Source organism: Sphaerodactylus townsendi, linkage group LG15 (assembly GCF_021028975.2).
Source record: "Sphaerodactylus townsendi isolate TG3544 linkage group LG15, MPM_Stown_v2.3, whole genome shotgun sequence".
NCBI classification, from domain to species: domain Eukaryota; kingdom Metazoa; phylum Chordata; class Lepidosauria; order Squamata; family Sphaerodactylidae; genus Sphaerodactylus; species Sphaerodactylus townsendi.
The window spans coordinates 18,661,703-18,682,994 of record NC_059439.1 but is presented as its reverse complement, the minus strand read 5'-3'; the positions used below and the strand labels follow the sequence as shown (position 1 = coordinate 18,682,994).

General features: G+C 46.3%; 2 protein-coding genes across 9 annotated transcripts in view; one reads left to right on the top strand and one right to left on the bottom strand.

Annotated features, from left to right (window-relative positions):
* MED25 (mediator complex subunit 25) overlaps positions 1 to 12,380 on the bottom strand; it is a 22,435-nt gene extending 10,055 nt beyond the window's left edge. Inside the window, exons 1-12 of one of the 8 annotated variants that reach the window (XM_048517734.1) lie at positions 12,243 to 12,380; positions 11,370 to 11,535; positions 9,643 to 9,688; positions 8,113 to 8,237; positions 7,274 to 7,372; positions 5,267 to 5,387; positions 4,301 to 4,457; positions 3,853 to 3,968; positions 3,682 to 3,775; positions 2,383 to 2,579; positions 760 to 882; positions 582 to 667 (exon numbers count right to left, since the gene is read on the bottom strand). In XM_048517734.1, coding sequence (XP_048373691.1) covers positions 582 to 667; positions 760 to 882; positions 2,383 to 2,579; positions 3,682 to 3,775; positions 3,853 to 3,968; positions 4,301 to 4,457; positions 5,267 to 5,387; positions 7,274 to 7,372; positions 8,113 to 8,237; positions 9,643 to 9,688; positions 11,370 to 11,506 — 1,301 coding nt within the window. In that variant the 5' untranslated portion in view covers positions 11,507 to 11,535; positions 12,243 to 12,380. The other 7 variants (XM_048517737.1, XM_048517738.1, XM_048517740.1 and 4 more) reach the window with 7 other exon arrangements.
* On the top strand, positions 12,370 to 21,292 carry FUZ (fuzzy planar cell polarity protein). The gene is made up of 11 exons (XM_048517743.1): positions 12,370 to 12,746; positions 14,189 to 14,310; positions 15,680 to 15,764; positions 16,626 to 16,694; positions 17,268 to 17,372; positions 18,322 to 18,519; positions 18,602 to 18,697; positions 19,174 to 19,280; positions 19,379 to 19,449; positions 19,631 to 19,732; positions 20,347 to 21,292. The coding sequence occupies exons 1-11, from the start codon at positions 12,645 to 12,647 to the stop codon at positions 20,550 to 20,552; spliced, it is 1,263 nt and encodes a 420-aa protein (XP_048373700.1). The 5' UTR covers positions 12,370 to 12,644; the 3' UTR covers positions 20,553 to 21,292.

The window sequence follows — 21,292 nt, the reverse complement described above, 5'->3', positions numbered from 1 at the left end:
GGAAGAAGAGTTTGGATTTATATCCCCCCTTTCTCTCCTGTAAAGGGACTCAAAGACTCCTCCACCCACTCACCCCATAACAAACACCCTTTGAGGTGGGTGGGGCTGAGAGAGCTCCGAAGAACTGTGACTAGCCCAAGGTCACCCAGCTGGCATGTGTCGGAGTACACAAGCTAATCTGGTTCCCCAGATAAGCCTCCACAGCTCAAGTGGCAGAGCGGGGAATCAAACCTGGTTCTCCAGATTAGAGTGCACCTGTTCTTAACCACTACATCACACTGGCTCATGGGAATAAGCAGCTCACTCCACACAGAGGCCACAACTGTATTGAACCTAGGCTTGTTTTTACAGTTATTAACGGTCTGCTAAAAAATATACTGAAGGCCATCTTGGAGAGACGTAGGCCTTTTCCACACAGGTCTTTCACAATGTTTCCTGCCACCAGATGTGACGTTTTATTGTTAGTTCCAGTCTGGAGTCAAATCTCCTCGGCAGCCCCCCATCCCCCCCCCCCCAATAGCCACCCTCCCTTCTATTCTGTAACACAGATTGACAGGAGAAAGGGAACCCCAGAAACTTACAAGTTCTCCCCTTGGTTGACGTACACCTGACAAGGAAGGGAACGAGTAAGTTTGGTGTTGGAATCCACCGAAGTTGGTTTGGGCTTCTAAAGAGAAACAGGCAGACAGTCAAAACATGCCGAGGCAGGGAGGTTTCGGTTCTCAGCTCATCTGACCCCCCCTGCAATTCCGATCTCACCTCTTGCCACTCCAGCACGCCGCTCCAAGCCAGCACCTTATTCGTGATCGACTGCTGAGTTGCACCGATTTGTGCCGCAGCCGGTTGGTTAACGTTCATGTTGCCGGCAGCAACACCGCTGGGCTAGAAGGGTAAAGTCGGAGGACAGTTACAAGCAGCTCTGCCACCGTCAAAACAAATCCACTTTTACACCCTAAGGCCGTGGTGGCGAACCTTTGGCACTCCAGATGTTATGGACTACAATTCCCATCAGCCCCTGCCAGCACGGCCAATTGGCCATGCTGGCAGGGGCTGATGGGAATTGTAGTTCATAACATCTGGAGTGCTAAAGGTTCGCCACCACTGCCCTAAGGGCTAACATACTTGTCCTAAGACAGCGATACGTTTTAAGTTTTTATAACGAACATTCTTATGTTTACATATATACAACAGTACCACTTGAATCTCTAACCCAAATAATGCTTTTCAGTTTACAATACACGCTCACACGTAGCTACAATGTATGCAATACAAATACAGTGGAACCTCGGTGTTCATCGATAATCCGTGCGGGAAACCTCGGTGAAAACGGAAACCGACGAAAACCGAGGCAAACACTGGGAAGCAACGGAACTGCATGGGTCGCCATTTGTTGTTGCAAAATTAGCGCGCCGACAAAATCCAAGACTAAATTTTCAGTGAAAGCATTGGCGAAAACTGAAACCGGCGAAAACTGACGACAACGAAAACCGAGGTTTTACTGCATTAGTAACCTGCAAATAGTCAAATCATCATTCCACAATCATTCCACATTCCACAATTTTGACCCAAAACCAAATATGATTGTGGAATGATGATTGACTATTTGCGTGGTACTAATATTTGTGTTGCATATATTGTAGCTATACGTGAGCGTGCACTGTAAGCTGAAAAGCATTATTTGGGTTAGAGATTCAAGTGGTACTGTTGTATGTATGCATACATAAGAATTTTCATTATAAACACTTAAAATGTATCACTGTCTTGGGATAAGTGTGATTGCCCTTAGGGTGTATAAGTGGATTGGTTGTAGTTACTCAGTACAGTAGACCTTTATTAGGCACAGAATAAATAAATCATGTAACATAATCATATACACAAACACGATAAGGAAATCCAATATCCGAATAATAATAAAACATTGTAAATACAGATCCTCAAATATACAACAAAATATTTTAAAATCAAGCCATTAAGATCAGATTAGATTATGAGAACGACTCACGTTTATCGCAGTGCTAAAATCACACATGGACCTGTGTATTTGAAAACTTACGGGGCTAGATGGAATCAGGTTTTTGATATCGTCTTTCATTTATTACTTCTGCTAGAAAGGTAGCAGCCCTGAGGTTTGTTACCGGGGATAGATCGTTTAATAAATAAGTTACTGCATATGTCAAGGGAAGGCTAGTTTTTGCTTTAAGAAGGGGGTCATATAAATACTGCGTAAATTAGAATGGAGCTGACAGTTTAGGATTGTAGTTACTCAGTACCCCCACCCCACATTTTTTTTAATATGGTGGAATCACTGTCAAAACAAAAGCATGGCTGTGCTAGGGTGGAAAGGCCTGCCGGAAAGGCTGGACTGTTGGGGCCTGCGCGTACCATGGCCGAGGCACCAGGCTGTGGAGGAGTCTGCACGTTCGGCTGGACCAACATTCCGGAGCCTGTAGTCACCGTGGAGACCAGACTCGGCTGGGAAGAAGCAGGAAGCTTGGGAGGCAGAGCTGGAACTGGGCCGGCTGGGTGAGTTTGTGCCGGAGCGGGACTGAATGTGGGTTGCATAGGATTCAAGGGGGAGACTGCAGAGAATGAGAAACAGAGAACGCAACACGCTAACGTCACGCACAGCCTTCAGTCCCACCACCGACTCAGTAGAAACCCATCATTCCTGATCTAAATATTATAAAATTGATAATTGGTAGGTTAGAAGATGGGGGCTCGTGCCACATAACAAGCTCGTGTGGGTAAGAACATAAGAACGAGCCTTGCTGGATCAGACCAGAGTCCATCTAGTCCAGCACTCTGCTACTCGCAGTGGCCCACCAGGTGCCTTTGGGAGCTCACATGGAGGATGTGAAAGCAATGGCCTCCTCCTCCTGCTGCTGCTCCCGAGCACCTGTTCTGCTAAGGCATTTGCAATCTCAGATCAAGGAGGATCAAGATTGGTAGCCATAGACCAACTTCTCCTCCATAAATCTGTCCAAGCCCCTTTTAAAGCTATCCAGGTTAGCAGCCATCTTATCTCCTGTAGGTGAGGATTGGTCTAAGGATGGCAGAAGGCAGATGAGGAACAACCCACAAATGTGAGCTCGGAAAGGTACACAGGAAACGGGGAAGGAGAAGGCGGGCAAAAGGAAACAGGAAGAAGGGAAGGGGTGAGGACGGAATAAGGGAAGGCAGGAGGAAGAGAGCGTGCTCACAGCTGAACTGTTGGCATTTGAGAGCTGATGAGAACACACCGACACCCGCCTTCACCTCCTATAGCCTAACCCCATACTTATTTATGTATTTATTTATTGTTCCACTTATATACTGCCCTCCCCCGGAGGGCTCAGGGCGGTTTACAACAATAGCCAGACAAGTGGAAAACAAAATACATAAAAGTTAAAAATTAAAATGCAGTGCTCAATTATCATAAACCAATTAAAATGTAGATGGCACCCAGCTATTAAAAACTCCTCTTAAGAGGGAAACAGTGGGCCTTAGATTTTGCCCGGGCACACATATCAGCAGCTGGTCTCCCCAAAGGCCCAGTGGAATAACTCAGTCTTGCAGGCCCTGCGGAACTCATTAAGGTCCTGCAGGGCCCAGACAGCTGGAGGGAGAGCATTCCACCAGGCAGGGACCAGGGCCGTAAAAGCTTCTTCCTAACCCTGGTCTGGGGTACAGGCAAGGACTCACAGCGCGTGCCCAGGCTGGCTTTCTGGTTCTTGGCAGCCTCCACTGCGGACTGAGCAGCTGCTTGGGCAGCAGTGAGGGTAGAGGAGGGCTGCACCTGAAGAAGAAACCAAAAGTCAGATTCGAGAGGGGACAGCCCCTGCCCACACCCCCCTCCCAGGTTCAAGGACAGACCTGGTATGGCTGGGACACCGCCGGCATGGCTTGTGGAGGGGTGGCCGGGAGCTGGGGCTGCACAGTGGGGAGCTGGGGCTGGGGCACAGCCTGTTTGGGGGCGCTTCCTCCTGCTACTGAAGACAAAGAAAGAGGAGACTTTAGCTGGCAAACACACCAATAGCAGCAGTGGTGTAGTGGTTAAGAGCAGGTGTACTCTAATGTGGAGGAACCGGGTTTGATTCCCCGCTCTGCCACTTGAGCTGTGGAGGCTTATCTGGGGTCTGTTGTGAGGGGGGAAGGGAAAGGAGTTTGTAAGCCCCCTTGAGTCTCCTATAGGAGAGAAAGGGGGGATATAAATCCAACCCTCCCTCCTCCTCCTTCTTCTTCCAGGCTTGATCTCTTCTTGGGTGAGCATCCGTCGGTACAACAACATGGCATAGACTAGGTTAGCACCACCAGTTCTTACCTGGCAGTACCATGCCCCGGATGAGGATCATATGTCGGGGGTCCTGGCTGTAGTCCTTCAGTTGGGCCTCCAACATGCCCCCCATCACGGCCTTCTCAAAAAGAATCCGCAGTGCAGGCAACTTCCGCGGGGAGATAATGGAAAAGTGGATGCCGCGCTACAGAAAACAATTTTTAAAAGGATGCGTTGTTTATTTATTTATCAGTTTTGATATACCATCCCATCCCTAAGGGGTCTGGGTGGCGTACAGATCAGTAAAAACACAGTTAAGTTTAAAATGTCAGTTAAAACCATTACAAAAACCAGCACTCCAACCTTAACTCCAAAAATCACTACAAATTCAGCATCACGGCTCATCAGGGTGGTTGCACAATGAACTTGAGCTCAGAAGAAGAAGAAGAAGAAGAAGAAGAAGAAGAAGAGGAGGAGGAGGAGGAGGAGGAGGAGGAGGAGGAGGAGGAGGAGGAGGAGGAGGAGGAGTTGTTGTTTGGATTTATATCCCCCCCTTTCTCTCCTGTAGGAGACTCTTCTTCTTCATCATCATCTTAAGCCTGCTTCATCTTAAGCCTGCTTCCCTCACTGTTGGCTTCTTTTCCTGGAATTCTACTCTCTTTGCTGAAACTGGTTCCCGGTTCTTTTTAAAGCATCAGTTCCAACCTTAAGTCATACCCAGCAAAATGGCATCACTTCCAGTGCAACCCAAAAGTGAGGTCATCACATTGGGTAATGCTCTAGCATTTGCTTAAAACTCTACATTTAAAGCACAGAGTTCGAGGCAAAAGATAAGAGTGCCTTCCTTGGTGCAATGTCACTTTCAGATTCTGCTGGAATTGACCTCACTTCTGCTGGAATTGACCACACTGGACCTGACACTGACAGCTTAAGTCCCTACTTCCTCATCTCTCCGCCCATAATGCTGGAGAACACAGGAATCCCGGTTACCATCCAGAAGAAGCGGTCACTCACCTCGCCAATCTTCTGAACCAGGTTCTCTGTCGTATAGCCAGAATATGTGGTGCTTTCCACAGCTGGAAGCAAGTAAGGTGGGGAGTTGCAAATAAGGATGCAGACTTTGTGAGTGGGTCCTCTGTTTGGGGAAGAATATAAAAACAGATTGCCAATGAGGTCAGGGAAATTACATGTCCTGCTTGGATGCAAAGGAGGATTCAGAAGTCAGAGCAATATCATGACGACTTGACTACAGCAACGGGGTCTATTAGAATCATAGAGTTGGAAGAGACCCCAAGGGCCATCAAGTCCAACCCTCTGCAATGCACGAACACATAATCAAAGCACTCCTGACAGATGGCCATCCAGCCTCTCTTTAAAAACCTCCAAAGAAGGAGACTCCGCCACACTCCAAGGTAGTGCATTCCACGGTCGAACAGCCCTCACTGTCAGGAGGTTTTTCCTGCTGTTTAGGTGGAATCTCTTTTCCTTCACCTTGAACCCATTCCTCCTGGTCCTAGTCTCTGGAGCAGCAGAAAACAAGCTTGCTCTCTCACCAACATGACTTCCCTTCAAATATCTAAACATGGCTATCATGTCACCTCTCCACCTTCTCTTCACCAAACTAAACATGCCCAGCTCCCTAAGTCTCTCCTCGTAGGGCGTATTAGTATGGCTTTGAACAGAAGCCTAATGTAAGCCATGCATTTAACACCTGTGGAGTTTTCATGCCTGGGGAATGTACTTGCAGGAGCAGTCTCAGGCCCACGTCAACTGGACTGGATAGACGTGAGAAAGAAAAAACAAAGGCAAAATGTTCAGCATCTAAACCTCTGGCTTAGCATCTAAAGGCTGGCCACCTTTTTAACTCTGATTAGCAGAAGGGTAACAAACCAGGATTCTCACCCAGAATAACAATTGAACACTAACTCTAGTGACTGGTTAGTTGCTGTGTCTGAATGCAGGAATCCTGTCTTTATCCCAGCTTGTTTAGAGCAATGACCAGGGACACATACAGACAGCTGCCAAGTAGCAAGAAGCACCCCAGGCTGTGCCTGCTGCAGGCAACTACGACTGGTTGTGGACAAAGCAAGATTTCCAAGCACATGCTGGGTAGTTTCAACCCTTTGCTGTGAGAAGAAGTCAAATCACGGTTTGAGTGCTGTTAAACCACGGCTTAAACAAACAGGGGTTTTGACATTTGCATGCAAAGAGACAGCAAGCAAGCTCTGAGGGTATCTATTTGAAACTGGAAGCAAATCCTTGCGATATAGACAGGGTCATTTACACCTGAGCTCTTTGCTCTCACTTGGATGCTTCTGGAAAGTGGTTTCTGTCTTCCTTCCACACAGCACCACGGTGGTTCTGGGCACCTCCTAGGATTTTTCCTGTGTTTCTGGTAATCCTTCCCAAACTTCATTGGCTGCAATGTTTTGGGGGAAATCATGGCAAAGCCAAGTGGCACCCATGTGGTCGGGGAAGTCCAGATCATTTTTCCCTGCCCCTGTGGTGACCATTACCTCTACCAACCCCAGAGGGGGGCTTTTAATTCGCAATTAAATGTTTGTTATAGCACCATAACAATGTAATTAACGGGTTCTTAGAATTTTCAGCTTTTTAAGAAGCCTCTATTTATTTATTTATTTATTTCATTTATACTTTGCCATATCTCTATAACTCAAGGCGGCTTACAATAAAAACAATCAAATAAATAATATCGCTATAAACATTTAAAACTGCATAAATACATCAATTTGTTCCATTTTTTGTTGCAGAACTATGCCTTTCCCTTTATATCTTCACAACAAAACAGGCTAGAGACTTTTAAAATGAAAGCTGAGAATCTGAAAGAACTCCAAACGTTTAAACTGGTTCAGAATCATGAAATAAAAACGATGCAGCACACTTTTAATGAGACTGGTCATTTTCAAATGCTAAAAACAGATGGGAACCTCTCACATTCACACACACACTTCATTTCAGCTTCCTGCCCTGCCTTATACGTGGCCCAAAAATAAAACGTACATTTGTTCTCTCATCTTCTTGAAGTCGTCGAAGAGTTGCAGAGCTGTGCTGAGCCCTTCTGAAATGAGACTACAGCTTTCTCCGCCGCCACCCACAAATCTTAAAGGAAGGAGACAACATGGTACTGATTCTTCAACGAATCTTCCTGAAATCCTACACAGAACCTCAAGCATATACAAATCTGTTGCAAACCAAACCAGACTCTTAACCCATGTAGGCCAGAATTATCTTTTTCACATAGCAGCAGCTCTCCAGTTCCTCTGCAGAAGGGCTTTTCTAGCTCTGCTACTAGAGATCCTTTAACTGAAGGGTCCCAAATCTTTTTGAGTCTGTGGGTACCTTTGGAATTCTGACACAGTGTGGTGGCCACAGTCGCAAAGTGGCTGCTGCTGCAGGCATAGCTAGTCGCAAAATGGCTGCCACAGTTACCTTCAGTCACACAGCGAAGATGCTTGTACTATGGTGGCAACTGGTGACAAAGGAACGTTTTTAAAAAATCTGCTGGAGGGGAAGGACTTCAACGCCCTCCCGCATTTTCCATCAGGTCTTCCCTATGCTGACGGTACAGAAATATGCAGAAACATTTTTCCCAATCCAAACAACTATGGCATCAATTCACTCTAGCAAAGAGTTAAGCCATATGAATACAAAGTATTTCCCAGCATCATCTGGACTAGGGGTGTCAAACTCGCGGCCCTCCAGATGTTCATGAACTACAATTCCCATCAGTCCCTCCCAACATGAGCATTGGCTACACTGGCAAAGGATGATGGGAATTGTAGTTCATGAACATCTGGAGGGCCACGAGTTTGACACCTGTGATCTGGACTCTAACTCACTGAATGCTGTCGAGCCACGTGACGAACTCGTAAGCACTGCTAGTTGGTGCATGGCACTGCACATACGACTCAGGGGCACAGTCAACTGTGTTGAATACCACCAGGCTGTACTGGGTACCTCCGTACTGCAGAAGAGAGAAGAAGGAAAAGCTAGTGAGGCAGAAGAAGAGTTTGGATTTATACTCCCCCTTTCTCTCCTGTAAGGAGACTTAAGGGGGCTTACAATCACCTTTCCCTCCCCACCCCCAACAAACACCCTGTGAGGTGGGTGGGGCTGAGAGAGCTTCGAAGAACTGTGCCTAACCCAAGGTCATCCAGCTGGCATGTGTTGGGAGTGCACAAGCTAATCTGGTTCACCAGATAAGCCTCCACAGTGGCAGAGCGACGAATCAAACCCGGTTCTCCAGATTAGAGTGAACCTGCTCTTAACCACTACACCGCGCTGCTTCTGGGCAGCAATGTTTTCAGCACCATGCCCCTTGTGATCTGTGACACTGATTTTCTGCAACTTGTGTTCCAGGGACTCTGACTTTCACCAGAGAATCTTATAAATTGGGCAACAGGCCTAATATAAAGCACACTTTTAATAAATGTGATGGGGTTGCTTAGCTGTTCTGTCTTATTGGAAAATCTTTATTTTGGTACACTAACTGAAATAATTATTGCCTGTAAACAGCAGATAGATCTTTTATACGTTATTTTTGAACGTTTGGGAAGTATTACTCATTTTGGGATGTGACATCATGATTTGGAACGGTATTACTGTTGTAAAATCCTTAGTCAGCAAATATCTGCACTGATCCTTTTCACTCTTGCTCTCTGAATGGCTAGGTAATTCTTACCCAAAAATAATGTGAGAAACAAGAATTCTACCCAATTTTTTCATCCAAACATGGTCTCTATTGCAGTGGCGTATTTGCCTAGGGACGAGGGGGTACCCTCTACCCCGGGCTCCACTAATCTGGTCATGTGGGGGCACAAAATGGGGCTTCCCACGTGACCAGAATGTGAACCCCACGTTCCCAGGAAGACAGCAAGGCAGCAGGAAGTCATCGTCTTTGGGAACCCTTGACCCTGCCCATGTCATCATTGACATGGATGGGGCCAAGGAAGCCGAGGACGCCACCCCCCCAGCTCCCCCCCCCCCGGGCTCCCAGCCGGCAGTCCCTTCTGGAAAGAGCAGAAGTGACTGCTGTCCCCCGTCCTCCAAGAGCTGCTTTTATAAGCACTGAGGCTGGGGGCAGGGCTTGAAGGGAAGGGCTGATGGGGGGCTGCCGCTGCCAGCTGGGAGGGTAGCCGGGCTGGAGGAGGCAGAGCCCCGCCCCGAGGTACGGGGGGGGGCGCCCAGAGACAATTTGTCTCCGGGTGCCATTTCCCCCGATATGCCTCTGCTTTATTGCCATGATGAATAAGTGGTATTTTAATATAAACTCTTGCAGATTGAAAACAACTTCATAAATAAGCACTGACTGCTCCCCCCGCAACAAAAAAATAAAGATCCCCCCAATAAAGGCACCCTTCCACACGTACATCTCCTCCAAAGTCTGTCTCTGCTGGGGGACCACCATTGAAGTACCTGGAAACAAATAAGCAAACATTTTAGCAGACAGACAAGGCCATGCATGGTTCAGGGTTGTCTCCAACTGGGACACGCTGAGAAGTTACGGAAGAGTCGTGAATGAATTGAGAGTAGTTATATTATCACCTATTTGAATGTCAGTGGAAATGATAAGTTGCAAACAATGTGGATACCTTTGTACTTTACTTTGGCAAAGCCTCTAATGGTTTAAAATGTGTATTATTAGTGCTAGATTAATATGGCATTTTTATGCTTCATTTTCCTGGAGGCTTCAAAACAGAATAAACTGGAAACTGAAAAATGAGTCCTTTCTTTGGAAACGTGAATGGGTTTCTTCTTTCTTCTCCATCCCCCCTTTGGTACCCTATCTTTCAGATTGCAAGTCATTATTTTAAACAGCCTTGAACACATAAGGAAAAAGAGAGAACATAATTGTAATTTATTAGTAAAATACCATTAGCAAAATACCATTCCAAGCTTTATTTTATCACAAATATTTCACTGAGGTCAGTGATGCATTTCCAAGTACATGTGCATACTAACACTAAAACGCTACATATGTTTACGTGAATATAAGACCACACAGCATTGCACAGACACTTCCATGGGGATCAGCCCTACTGAAAACAGCACACATTACTCAAAAGTAGAACTCTGTAGCATCTGACTCTATAGCATCTGACAGATATGTTTGGACAAAATATACTGAAATATTTGCGGAAAGAAAGAATTCCTTCTTTGATGCTGCAAAAATATAAAAACTAAATATTTGTTTATCCTTTTCACGCTATTTTTTCTGTACTTCGTCCTCTAAATGTACAATGGGTGTTTTATAGCATTAAAAATCAGCTTTTTTAAAATTGTTAGCATTCTTTAAACACATTTGGGCAATCATAAGAACAAGCCTGCTTGATCAAACCAGAGTCCATCTAGTCCAGCACTCTGCTACATGCAGTGGCCCATCAGTTGCCTTTGGGAGCTCACATGAAGGATGTGAAAGCAATGACCTTCTGCAGCTGCTGCTGCTCTAGAGCACCTGGTCTGCTAAGGTATTTACAAACTCAGATCAAGGAGGATCAAGATTGGTAGCCAAAGATCGACTTCTCCTCCAAGCCCCTTTTAAAGCTATCCAGGTTAGTGGCCACTTCCTGTGGCAACATATTCCAAATCACTGGCAAGTGGACTAGTAAAAACTGGTACATTTTGTAGACTTACTTGCAAAGCCAACACAACATACTTAATAGACATTAAGAGTTTTATCACCAACTTGCATAAAGTTTTGAGTAAACAAACATTTTAACCTTTTGCCTAATCATCCATACAAGCATGCCAATAATTAATAATTAATATTAAATTGCACAAAGGCAGAAAAAGAGCAACAGATTTGCCCAGGCTCACTCAATGAAACTGCAATTTTTCAGAGCAAAGTCTGATTTAATGCCGTGATCTGTAATTTACACTTGTTAGAAGACATCATCTTTTATATTAATAGGTATTTAAATAGCAATATAATTAAACAGGCAGAACCTGGCAATAGGTAAAGTTACTAACTACATAGTCCTTTCTGAGAAAGGAAGCTGTTTGAGCTTCTCTATCTGACTGTACCTGTACCCTACATGAACCTCTTTTTTCTTGCACCAGAGATATTCTTATACGCTGGAACTCACTCAATACTCACTCAATAGCAGGAAGAAGGTAATGCTTGCGCAAGGACTCGAAGTAAGGTCCAAGATTGGCAGTGCCCTCGATGACGAAGACCACATCAGCTACCATCCCCATGGGCTGAGCAGGCATGTCCAGCATTGGCACCACCATCTCCTCCTGCTACCTAGGATGGGGAGGGGCTGTTCACCCACATCACAGCATAAAATTAATCACAGAGGCAAAATTGAAACCAATGATTAATTAACACTATCAGTGCCAAAGGAATAGACACAGAATTCATACGTATCTGATTGGGGTGGGGTAAACAGAACAATGGGAAAGGAAGAGAAATAGAAACTGAGAATTTAGTAGTGGAGGGAAGAGTTATGGTGAGAGAGAATGAAGAAGAAGCAGAGCCACAAGTCAGACAGAGCCAGAGTGGTTTACACAGGACATAAGAAGCCCTCTGGATTAGACCTGAGATCCATCTAGCCTTGCACAATAGCCACTGATGTGCAACCTCAATTGACTTAATTTAACCCTGTCTATTCAAGCCATCGACACCTGCAGTCTATCTCTTGTGGCTGCGAGTTCCACAAGTTAATGATATGCTCAAAAGGGTAAAAGAGGAGACATGACTATGGATTGCTCTGGTCTGAACCTGAGCCACCTGTTCGTCAATTTCATAAGATTACCATAACCTCAACTACAGAAGAGAGAATCCAACATTCTCTGACTATGCTTTCTCCACACTGGTCACCAATTCACCTTAGCAGAAAAGGAAAAAAAGAAATAATCCATAGGCCAAATAAAGGGAGCAGCAGGAAGACACAAAAGGGATTTCCAGCTCAGTGTCCTTTGACATCCCTCATTCCCCCCTCCCTCACCCCACCACCACATTTCGTACCCAACCCAGACATCCGGCTAGCTCCAGCTTGCTTCTCATCAACCGGAAGCGCTATCCTTCTGGTCCGTCCAACCTCGCGCATGCGCGTTATACTCGAACATTCCTGCCTCTTTTGGTGTCCCAACCTTGCGCATGCGCGTTATGCTCAGACATTTCTGCCCCTTTTGACTAGAACTGATTCCCGTTCTTACCGGAGGCGGGGCGATGGAGAGACAGAGACAAGTGACCAGTCACTAAAGAGTACCAGTTACCATGGCAACGGTGCCGCTTGTTTGTCCCGGCATTCAGTGGGGTACCAAGATGGCGGCCCTAAGTTAGGGGGAAGAGTGGGGCATGGTGGTTGGGGTTTGCAAAGAGGAATGAAAAGAGTGGGACCGGGCGGCGGAGTTCCGCAGACTGAAGATGTGGGAGGAAACAGGGGACTCCGTGACCCTGTTGTGCCTCACAGCCAGCAGCGGGGTGCCCTTATATTGCAGGAGTCGGGGTGGCTCCGTCAAGCAGCAGGTGAGGGTTATGGCTGCTGCTTCTCCCTCCCTTATGGGAATCTCATTGTTTCCCGTTTGCTCAGCACAGGGATCTTTCCTGGTGTGCTGATCGGATATACAGATTCCGAAGGGAAGTAGATTTGTCTCGTGGCTGAAAATAATGGAGAGTTGTATGAAACAAGAATCCCGTGGCACCTTGCATGGTAACAAGTGCTTCTGGTTAAAAGTTTCTGTCCTGAATCAGAACTCCATGCTGCATGCGATGAAGAGGTTCAGGAAACCTCACAGGGGAAAACTTTTTGTTAGCTATCAAGATGCCACTGGACTCCTGCTTTATTTTGCGACTTCGAACGAATAGAGGTACCAAGCTGGGAGACTTGTGGCACTTCAAAACCTTTGGCTCATAAAAGACACACAAGCCACTTTCTTGAGAAATGCTAGTCATTTTTGCTGTGCTCAGAACAGTGGTTACATTTTATTAAAATAAAACTACGTTTCTTGCATTTCAGTATATTAATCATGAGATATACATTGTAATGTTATCATTGCAACCTATTTTGATAAAACTGTGCGACTGTTGCCGTCCTTCTGTCTCCCAAAACAGATCAGAACATTTTATTATATTCTTGATTCAATTTTTTTGATTAGTGTGTTTGTAGTGACTGATTTTTTTTAACAAGTACGAAATAAACCAATAATTTAAGAGACTCTAACTCACAAGAAGCTTCTGCTACAGGGCAATGTGCTCATTGTTAAGGTGCCACAAGACTGTAGCCAGTGACAAAATAGCCTTTTGGCACATTTAAAGATTAGAATACTTGTATGACATGACCTTTTGTGAGCAGAATCCAGTTTACCAAATACATTTTAAAAGTTCTTTGTATTATTTACAGTACACCTTGGTCACTGAGACTCAGGATGGATTACTCAGTATAAATGAATGCTATCAGTAGGATAAGTGTTACACTCAGTTGGAAGAAACCTTTCAACTCAACACTTTGTGTGGTTTGTGTGCTACAGTACATAGGCTGGCTTCTGAAAATCCTTCCGGGAAAGACTTTGGGGAGCAGCTACCAGTCAGAGTAGACAATGCTTGGTGAGAGGCCAATGGGTTGACCTACTAGTAAACATGAAACTTTCTTCTAGTCAGTCTAACTTCTTTTCATTGAAACTGTGTGTTAGATTGCATCATGGGGAAGCTGGTAATGTGAAGATTTTGGTTCCAACTGTGGCAGCTGCATAACGGTTGTTATGGTGAAACAGATGAGAACTGCGAAGCACTGAGTAAACAAGAAGTTGTATTTGTATATTTATTTTTATTCCATTGTTTTATATGCAGGGTCATGTTGTAAACTACTCTGAGCCCATCTGGATGGGGGGAGTGGTCTAATAAATCAAATTAATCCAATAATAATAATAATATCATATACAATGATAGCTGCTCATTTGCTCCTCTCCTAGTTGCCCTTCTCAGTGATTGGCTCCCTGAATGGGGTTCACATGTTTGGTTCAAATCTGGATGTCCTGCTGACAGCTGCCTGTACAGAGAATACTCGTGTGGTGTGGAAAGTATTCCACAACAGGTGAGCAAAGAATTTGTAGTCCAAGAACTGCTCCGTTGATATCAGCTGATCCGGTGATACCTATTAATATGCAAATTATAATCAACAGACTTAACATTTTTGTAACTGCCATCAAGTACTGTCAATTCAGAAAGTATTGGTTTCTTTGCTTTTAAAGTCAATTTCTAGTTTCTATGCTTGCATATAAAAATCTAGACCAATCAGGTCCCTACTAATATGCAGGTTGAAGGCTATTTTTATTTAGTACAGCATGTTAAGAATAAGGGTGGTTATGAGACAAAATGGTCTCACACTCTTTTCTTGGCCCCTTCTCTCTCATTCTGATTAGCATCCCCATTGCAACAGTATGCAGCAAGTCTCATAAGACATGTACACTGAGGATTTTGTATGTTATCCAATTCTGAAACCTTGTTAGAACTTGGGGTGGGGTTCCCTCTCACTTTTCTGGTTGCAGAGATCTGTGGCATCAGGTGGTGACCACATCAATGGAGTACAAAGGACAGCAAACCAAAAGGCAATTAAAAGGAGGCCTTGTTTTTTGGGGGGGCTTTCTTTACTTCCTAAGATAACCCCCAAATATCCACTTAGAGCAGCCTGATTGCCCAGCCTAGCCTGACCTTATCAAACTTGGAAGCTAAGCGAGGTCAGCCACAGTTAGTACTTAGATGGGAGATCACCAAGGAAGACAGGTTGCTATGCAGAGGAAGACGGCATTTCCACCTCTGCTCATCCCTTGCCTTCAAAATCCATAGTTCTGAAGTTGCCTTCTTGTAAACTGCTCAAGTGCGTTGGGGGGGAAGCAGTCTAATAAATCAAATTAATAACAATAATTTTAAATATCATATAAAATGAAGAAGAGTTGGATTTATATCCCCCCTTTCTCTCCTGTAAGGAGACTCAAAGGGGCTTACAAACTCCTTTCCTTTCCCCCCTCACAACAAACACCCTGTAAGGTAGGTGGGGCTGAGAGAGCTCTATAGAGCTGTGACCAAGGTCACCCAGCTGGCATGTGTTGGGAGCGCACAAGCTAATCTAGTTCACCAGTTAAGCTTCCACAGCTCAAGTGGCAGAGCGGGGAATCAAGCCCAGTTCTCCAGGTTACAGTGCACCTGCTCTTAACCACTACACCACGCTGGCTCTCCAGTAATGACCTGATAGTAATGACCTGGCAACACACACATTTTTTTATTATGAAGAACTTATTCAGGTCCTTGTAAGTATAAGGATAACGCCCTAACAAGTTGCTAACCATTATAGTGGAAGACAGGTCTTTGAAAATGCACAGAGGTCCCTTGAAAGCTGTAGCATTTAACGGGCAGAGCTTCTATGACATTCTGGCATCAATGTCTCCCTCTTTCTACATTCCCAGCATCACCCTCATTGTCCTGTCCTCCGACGAAGGTGCAAGTGACTTCAGCCTTGGGAGACTCCTCGAGAATGTCTTCAATGCCATGGTGAGCAGTCAGGGGAAGTGGATGGCCATTCCGTCTTCAGGATGTAAAAGGAGCTTCCAGTATAAGCCCAGTCCATTGGTGGATAGGACAGTTATTCTAAGGGGGAGCAGCCGAGTCAGTTATGTGATAAGCATAGCCTTCATTTTAAACATTGCATACAAACGCTGCAGATCCTCTTCAGTGTTAAATCCTCACTGGGTGACAGAACAGATGTTGATGGTTGCCTACGGGCACCATATTGGGGACCCCTATTATAGCAGGAGTGGGGATACCAGTCTGCATTAAAGATTGTGAGCGTAGATTGTAGGCCATTGTAGATGATGAAGAGGAAGAAGAGTTTGGATTTATATCCCCCTCCCTTTCTCTCCTGTAAGGAGACCCAAAGGAGTTTACAATCTCCTTTCCCCCCTCCCCCCACAACAAACACCCTGTGAGGTGGGTGGGGCTGAGAGAGCGTGCCAAAGAACTGTGACTAGCCCAAGGTCTCCCAGATGGCATGTGTTGAAGTGCACAAGCTAATCAGGTTCATCAGATTAGCCTCCACAGCTCAAGTGGCAGAGCGGGGAATCAAACCTGGTTTCCCAGATTAGCGTGCACCTGCTCTTAACCACTACACCACACTTGGCTCTCTTACAGATAAATTACTCTGTAAGAACAGATTGCGATCTTTGTCTCTGGAGTGTTAAAGAAGTTTTGGCTCCTAATGAACACAGAGCACACGCCATCAAACCCAGGGCTAAAAAGCCACTTAGCTGTTGAGAGAGCTGGCTGTGGCGTTCCTTTGCTCGAAGTGCAGCTATCCTCTTTTCCTAGAGCAATTTCCCCTTTGGAATTAGGAGACAATCTTATGTTTTGCTACAGGTGCTAGTGTTGGGCCTGGAGGAACTGGCCAACGCACGCAACATCGAACGTCTCAAAAAGGACCTGAAGGTAACTTTTGGCCCAGAGAGCGAAAGGGCGGAGCAGAAGCGATCATGGATCCTGTTGGGATCTTAAGAGATCGAAATTGCAGAGGCATAGGGGCAACTTCTCACCAGGGCTGATCAAGGGCCCCACCATGTTTTTCCAGGCTGCTGGTTGCTCCCGTGGGTTGTGCCCTTTCAGATCAATTGAAGGGGTCTTTGCCGCAATCTGAAATGCAGAGCAGCTTTGTCGAGAACAGATTTAGAGTCTCCTCCCCCCAGGTCTATCCAAGGCGATACTGCAGGTCACTCAGAAATTGTTCTTCGTGACCAGCTGGAAAGGGTATCAGAATATATATTTTAAAAATAATTAAATTTAAGATTCTGTGAGTGGGCAAGCAAGAGCGCCTTTTGTCAGTGGTGAGGGATGACCAGTGACTTCTTAGCATGATACTTCTTTTTTTTACTTCCCTCTGCAGTTTTATCTGACAGTAATTTTCCAAACTGTTTTTACCACCTGTTCCAAAGTGTTTGGAGAGTCAGGTGTGGGATAACTGTTTTAGATAATAAAGGTGCACCCTGTTCCTCCTGCTCTTTCTAGGCATGTTACAGATTGATTGACAGCTTTCTGGAGCCTGGCAAATGCAGTGCTGACCTGACCCAGTATGTGGAGTGCGCTGTGATGCCCTCCAGGGCCATCCTACAGGTGAGCCTGGCTTTTCAGAAGAGGTTACAACCTCCTATACTCTCCCCCTCCCAGAAATACAAAACCTTGGGGGGTGGGGGTTTGAAGTCAGGGATCACATTTCACTTTCCCATCAGAATGACACTTAAAAGCAACAGAAGTCTAACTGCCACTGTGGTGCCACTGTTGAGCCGCCCCTGTCGAGACGAATCCCTGCCCTGCTGCTAATCTTACTTGGTCCCCTTTTAAATTGTATTGTAAATCCTTTGGTCAAAGACCGTAAATAAATCTTACTACTAGGTCCCCTTGGACAACCCGCAGCCCTGCTCTCTCGCTTAGCCCAACCTACCTCTTAGGGTTGTTGTGAGGACAAAATGGAGAATGGGAGTATTGTGTGCCCCACCCCTTACAGCTGGCATTCCCTCTTCTTTAAGAGGAGAGGTGGTGGCTCAGCGATAGAACATCTACTCTGCATGCAGAAGATCCCAGGTTTAACCTTTGGCACCACTAGTCAAAAGGATGGCATAATAGGTGACAGGAAAGCCTTATGCTTAAAATCTTAAAGAGCTGCTGACAGTCAAAAGCCTCTTCCGCACATGCAGAATGATGCACTTTCAATGCACTTTGCAGCTGGATTTTACTGTACGGAGTAGCAAAATCCACCTGCAAACCATTGTGAAAGTGGATTGAAAGTGCATTATTCTGCATGTGCGGAAGGGGCCAAAGCAGACACAGGCCAGGATAGATCCAAGGTCTGACTTGATGCAAGGCAGTTTCACGAGTTCTATATACTCCAGCTAACCTTACTGCTCCTATCGACAGAAGAGTTAACTGAACAAAAAATGTCAAGGGCTCGCTAATGCAGAGTAACAAATGATTAAAACTTGGCTTGACGTATTCCAAGGATCCCCAGAAAAACAAAGGCGTGTCTCTAGCTTGCAGTCTTCCGTGTTTTCTCCCCCTCCTTCAGGAATGCCTAGAAGCCTTCGCCAGTGCAGCCGAGTCGAGGTTTGGCAGTCTGCTTGCAGGGGGCTATGTACTGTGTGCGACGGAGCAATGGTGGCAGCTTGCCGCCCAGGAGGCCATGCTGCTGGTGTGGATGGTGCGCACACTGCCCCCACACACCGCCCGCGACCTGCCCGTTTACCTTCCTCACGGCAGCCCCACGGTGAGCAAGCAGATAGATCGGGTGGAGAAGAGCTGGGGGGAGCAGGGTCTTCTGATTTTTCTTGTCCCTTTCTCTCTGGCAGGTTCCCCACCGATTCCTGACCTTCCAGCTTGTTCCTGGTTTGGAGGTGGTGCTGTTGTGCGGGCCGACTCCCTCCTTACAGTACCTGGCTGATGAGGTGAGGGGAATATCAATGAAGCAGCCTGCTTTGTTTCCTTGCAGCCTGGCTGGGTTGGAAGGAGCTATTCAACATGTTAAATTGTTGACTTCTGCAATCCCCTCCTAGGGCTGGCCCATCCATTAGATAGGCAAAGGAGGGCAGTGTCTGGGTCAAAGTGTCAGACAAATAGCTGGGAAATTCTGCCACAATGTTTGCTGAGTGATCACGGGCCAGTCCCTGTCTCCCAGCATAAGCTACCTCACAGGATTGTTGCGAGGATGACATGGGAGGGGAAAACCACATATTGCCACCCTAAACTGTCTGGGTAGGATAGAAATGTACTAGATAGGACAATGCCCATTATTTATCCAGCTGCCCAAGGGAATCAAAGGGAGAGCCAAGTCTAAGATCCTTCTCGGTTATGGCAGATAAATCGCAAGAGCTGCCATTAACCTTGGGAGCAGGCGTTGCTAACAACCTCTTTCCACCCACAGCTCGTGAAGCAGTTTTGGCAACCGTTGCTGGATCTCCTGAGGCAAACAGCCAGAGCCTCTCCTCGCTGTCTCTCTCCAAGCATGGCTCTCGCCCCGGGCATTCTTGGGTGAGTCGCTCTGAAGGACTGTTGTTCATGCAGAGGCTTCCAAACACTCCTGTGTCTCTACTCCAAAACCGTACTGTCCGTTCCCTTATCGCCAACAGGTTATTGTTGATCAACCAAGAACAGAGGAAAAGCATCTTCACGGTACAGCCTCACGGCACCTGTGCTGAAGGTAGGGCTCCTGTAAACTGCAAAGGAAAAGACAGCACTTACCTGTTCTCGGGGGGGCATCAAAAACTCTAGTAAAAACTGCCACCTGTTCCATCAGATATTTATGATGGACTTTTCTGTGTGGGGGTAGGCCGGCTATTTCTCTGAAGCCTTTCTAACCAGAAGCCCCCTGCCTCTTGCAGGATCCGAGATGCCTCTGAAGCGACGCCTCTGCGCCCTCCGCTCCTTCTACGCCTTAGCGATCTCTTTGTACTTCCCCTCCGAGAAGTCAGAAGGGACCACAGGTGGGTAATGGTGGCAGGGACCGTTGGCTTCACCCTTTCACGTTTTGTGCTGCCAGCAAAAAGGGGATCAATCTGGGACCTTAAAAACTATGCCAAATATTTGCACACTGGGCAATTTTCAAGTTTTCACACGTTGGGAACTTTGTAGTGGAGAGAAGGGACAAGCAAGGGCTGTTTTCTCTCTCCCCCACTGGTTTAAGACTGAGATAAAAGTAGAGGTTCTTGGGGTGGCCTGGTTGGCGCCTGAGCCAACATTCTGCGTGTTTACAAACTAACTCATAGGCTTGCAGGCAGAGGCATATCTAGGGAAAATGTAGCCCAGTGCAAAATCTGAGTTTTCCGTGCCCCGCCTCCCCCAGAATGGGCAGCCGCCCTCCCCCACCACAAACCAACTTTTTTGCGCCAGGACTTGAAGTCAGTGTTTGGACCCGGGGGAGGAGGAAGGGGGCGATTTCCACCCCCCATGTGACTTATGGCCACAGCCTGGGGACATTCAACCCCATTCAACCCTCTGGGTGGTACCCCCCTGCTTGCAGGACATGTAAGTCTCTTTGCATCTTCTGTGCTTTGGCTGAGGCCTGTTTTGCCTCCTAACTTCCTTGTCCTTCCCTCAGTGCCTCTGCAGGAGGAGTTCCAGGCGGGATTTTCTCACCCTCCGCAGCACTGCTACGTGGTCACTACCATGCACAAGGCCTACGCTATCCACGGGAGGCGGCACCAGCTCTTCCTGCTCCTGAAGCCGGAAGTGCCCACCTTTGCTCTGCGCTCCTTGGCAACCGGCACAATGCAGACCCTCACAGCTGAAGACGCTGCCTTCTGATCAGAGGAGTTCCTAACAGGATGCTGGGATGGGACATGCAGATGTATTTCCTACTGGAGCAGCCCGGATATAGAAGAAATGGCCAAAGCAGGAAAAAATTCTGAAGATGAGATCAAGCACCCCTGACACTCTGGCTATTAAGCGGGAGCTAACCAAGATATTTTTGGGTTGGGAGACTCCCTCCCTACCCCCCTACAGAAAGGAATGCTTGCTTTGAAAAAGAAGTTGGCAAGAAGCGCGTCTCCCGCTACTGTCTGTATGTGTTAATACAACAATTATACAGCAAAAGAAATTATCTCCTGCAGAAGGGATCGGTCAAAAGCGACAGTAGATTTGGAGCTCAGAAATCAAAGTTTATAACACAGTACAGCCTCGCGACCGGCTTACCTGAGTGGAGGTCTGATAATCACTGAAATTGGCCTCAGCCTCAGCACGTTTGCTCCTGCCACGCTCCTCTTAGAATTTCCATGGTAACTTAGCTTCTCTTGGCTTCGTATACTGTACACATTTGTGTTTCTGCCGGTGTCAGTCTCTCAAAGCAATGACTTAAGCTTCAAGAGTGTGGTGCAGCCATCTGAAATGCTGAGACGTGTCCCGTTCAAATCGGGCCTCTGCAAGCTCACAGAAAACCCTCTGGCTCACTCATTCCCTCCTCTCAATTTTGACCTAACCACACAAAGCTGCTATGACAGTTAAAACAATTTTGTGAATCACTTTTTATATAAAGTATTTGAAGCTTT

Excerpts from the sequence above, each read along its gene's own strand:
- FUZ (XM_048517743.1), top strand. The coding sequence starts at position 12,645 with ATGTGGGAGGAAACAGGGGACTCCGTGACCCTGTTGTGCCTCACAGCC. Across the intron at positions 16,695-17,267 it reads GTCTCAAAAAGGACCTGAAG|GCATGTTACAGATTGATTGA; the intron begins GTAACTTTTGGC and ends TGCTCTTTCTAG. Across the intron at positions 19,450-19,630 it reads TCACGGCACCTGTGCTGAAG|GATCCGAGATGCCTCTGAAG; the intron begins GTAGGGCTCCTG and ends TGCCTCTTGCAG.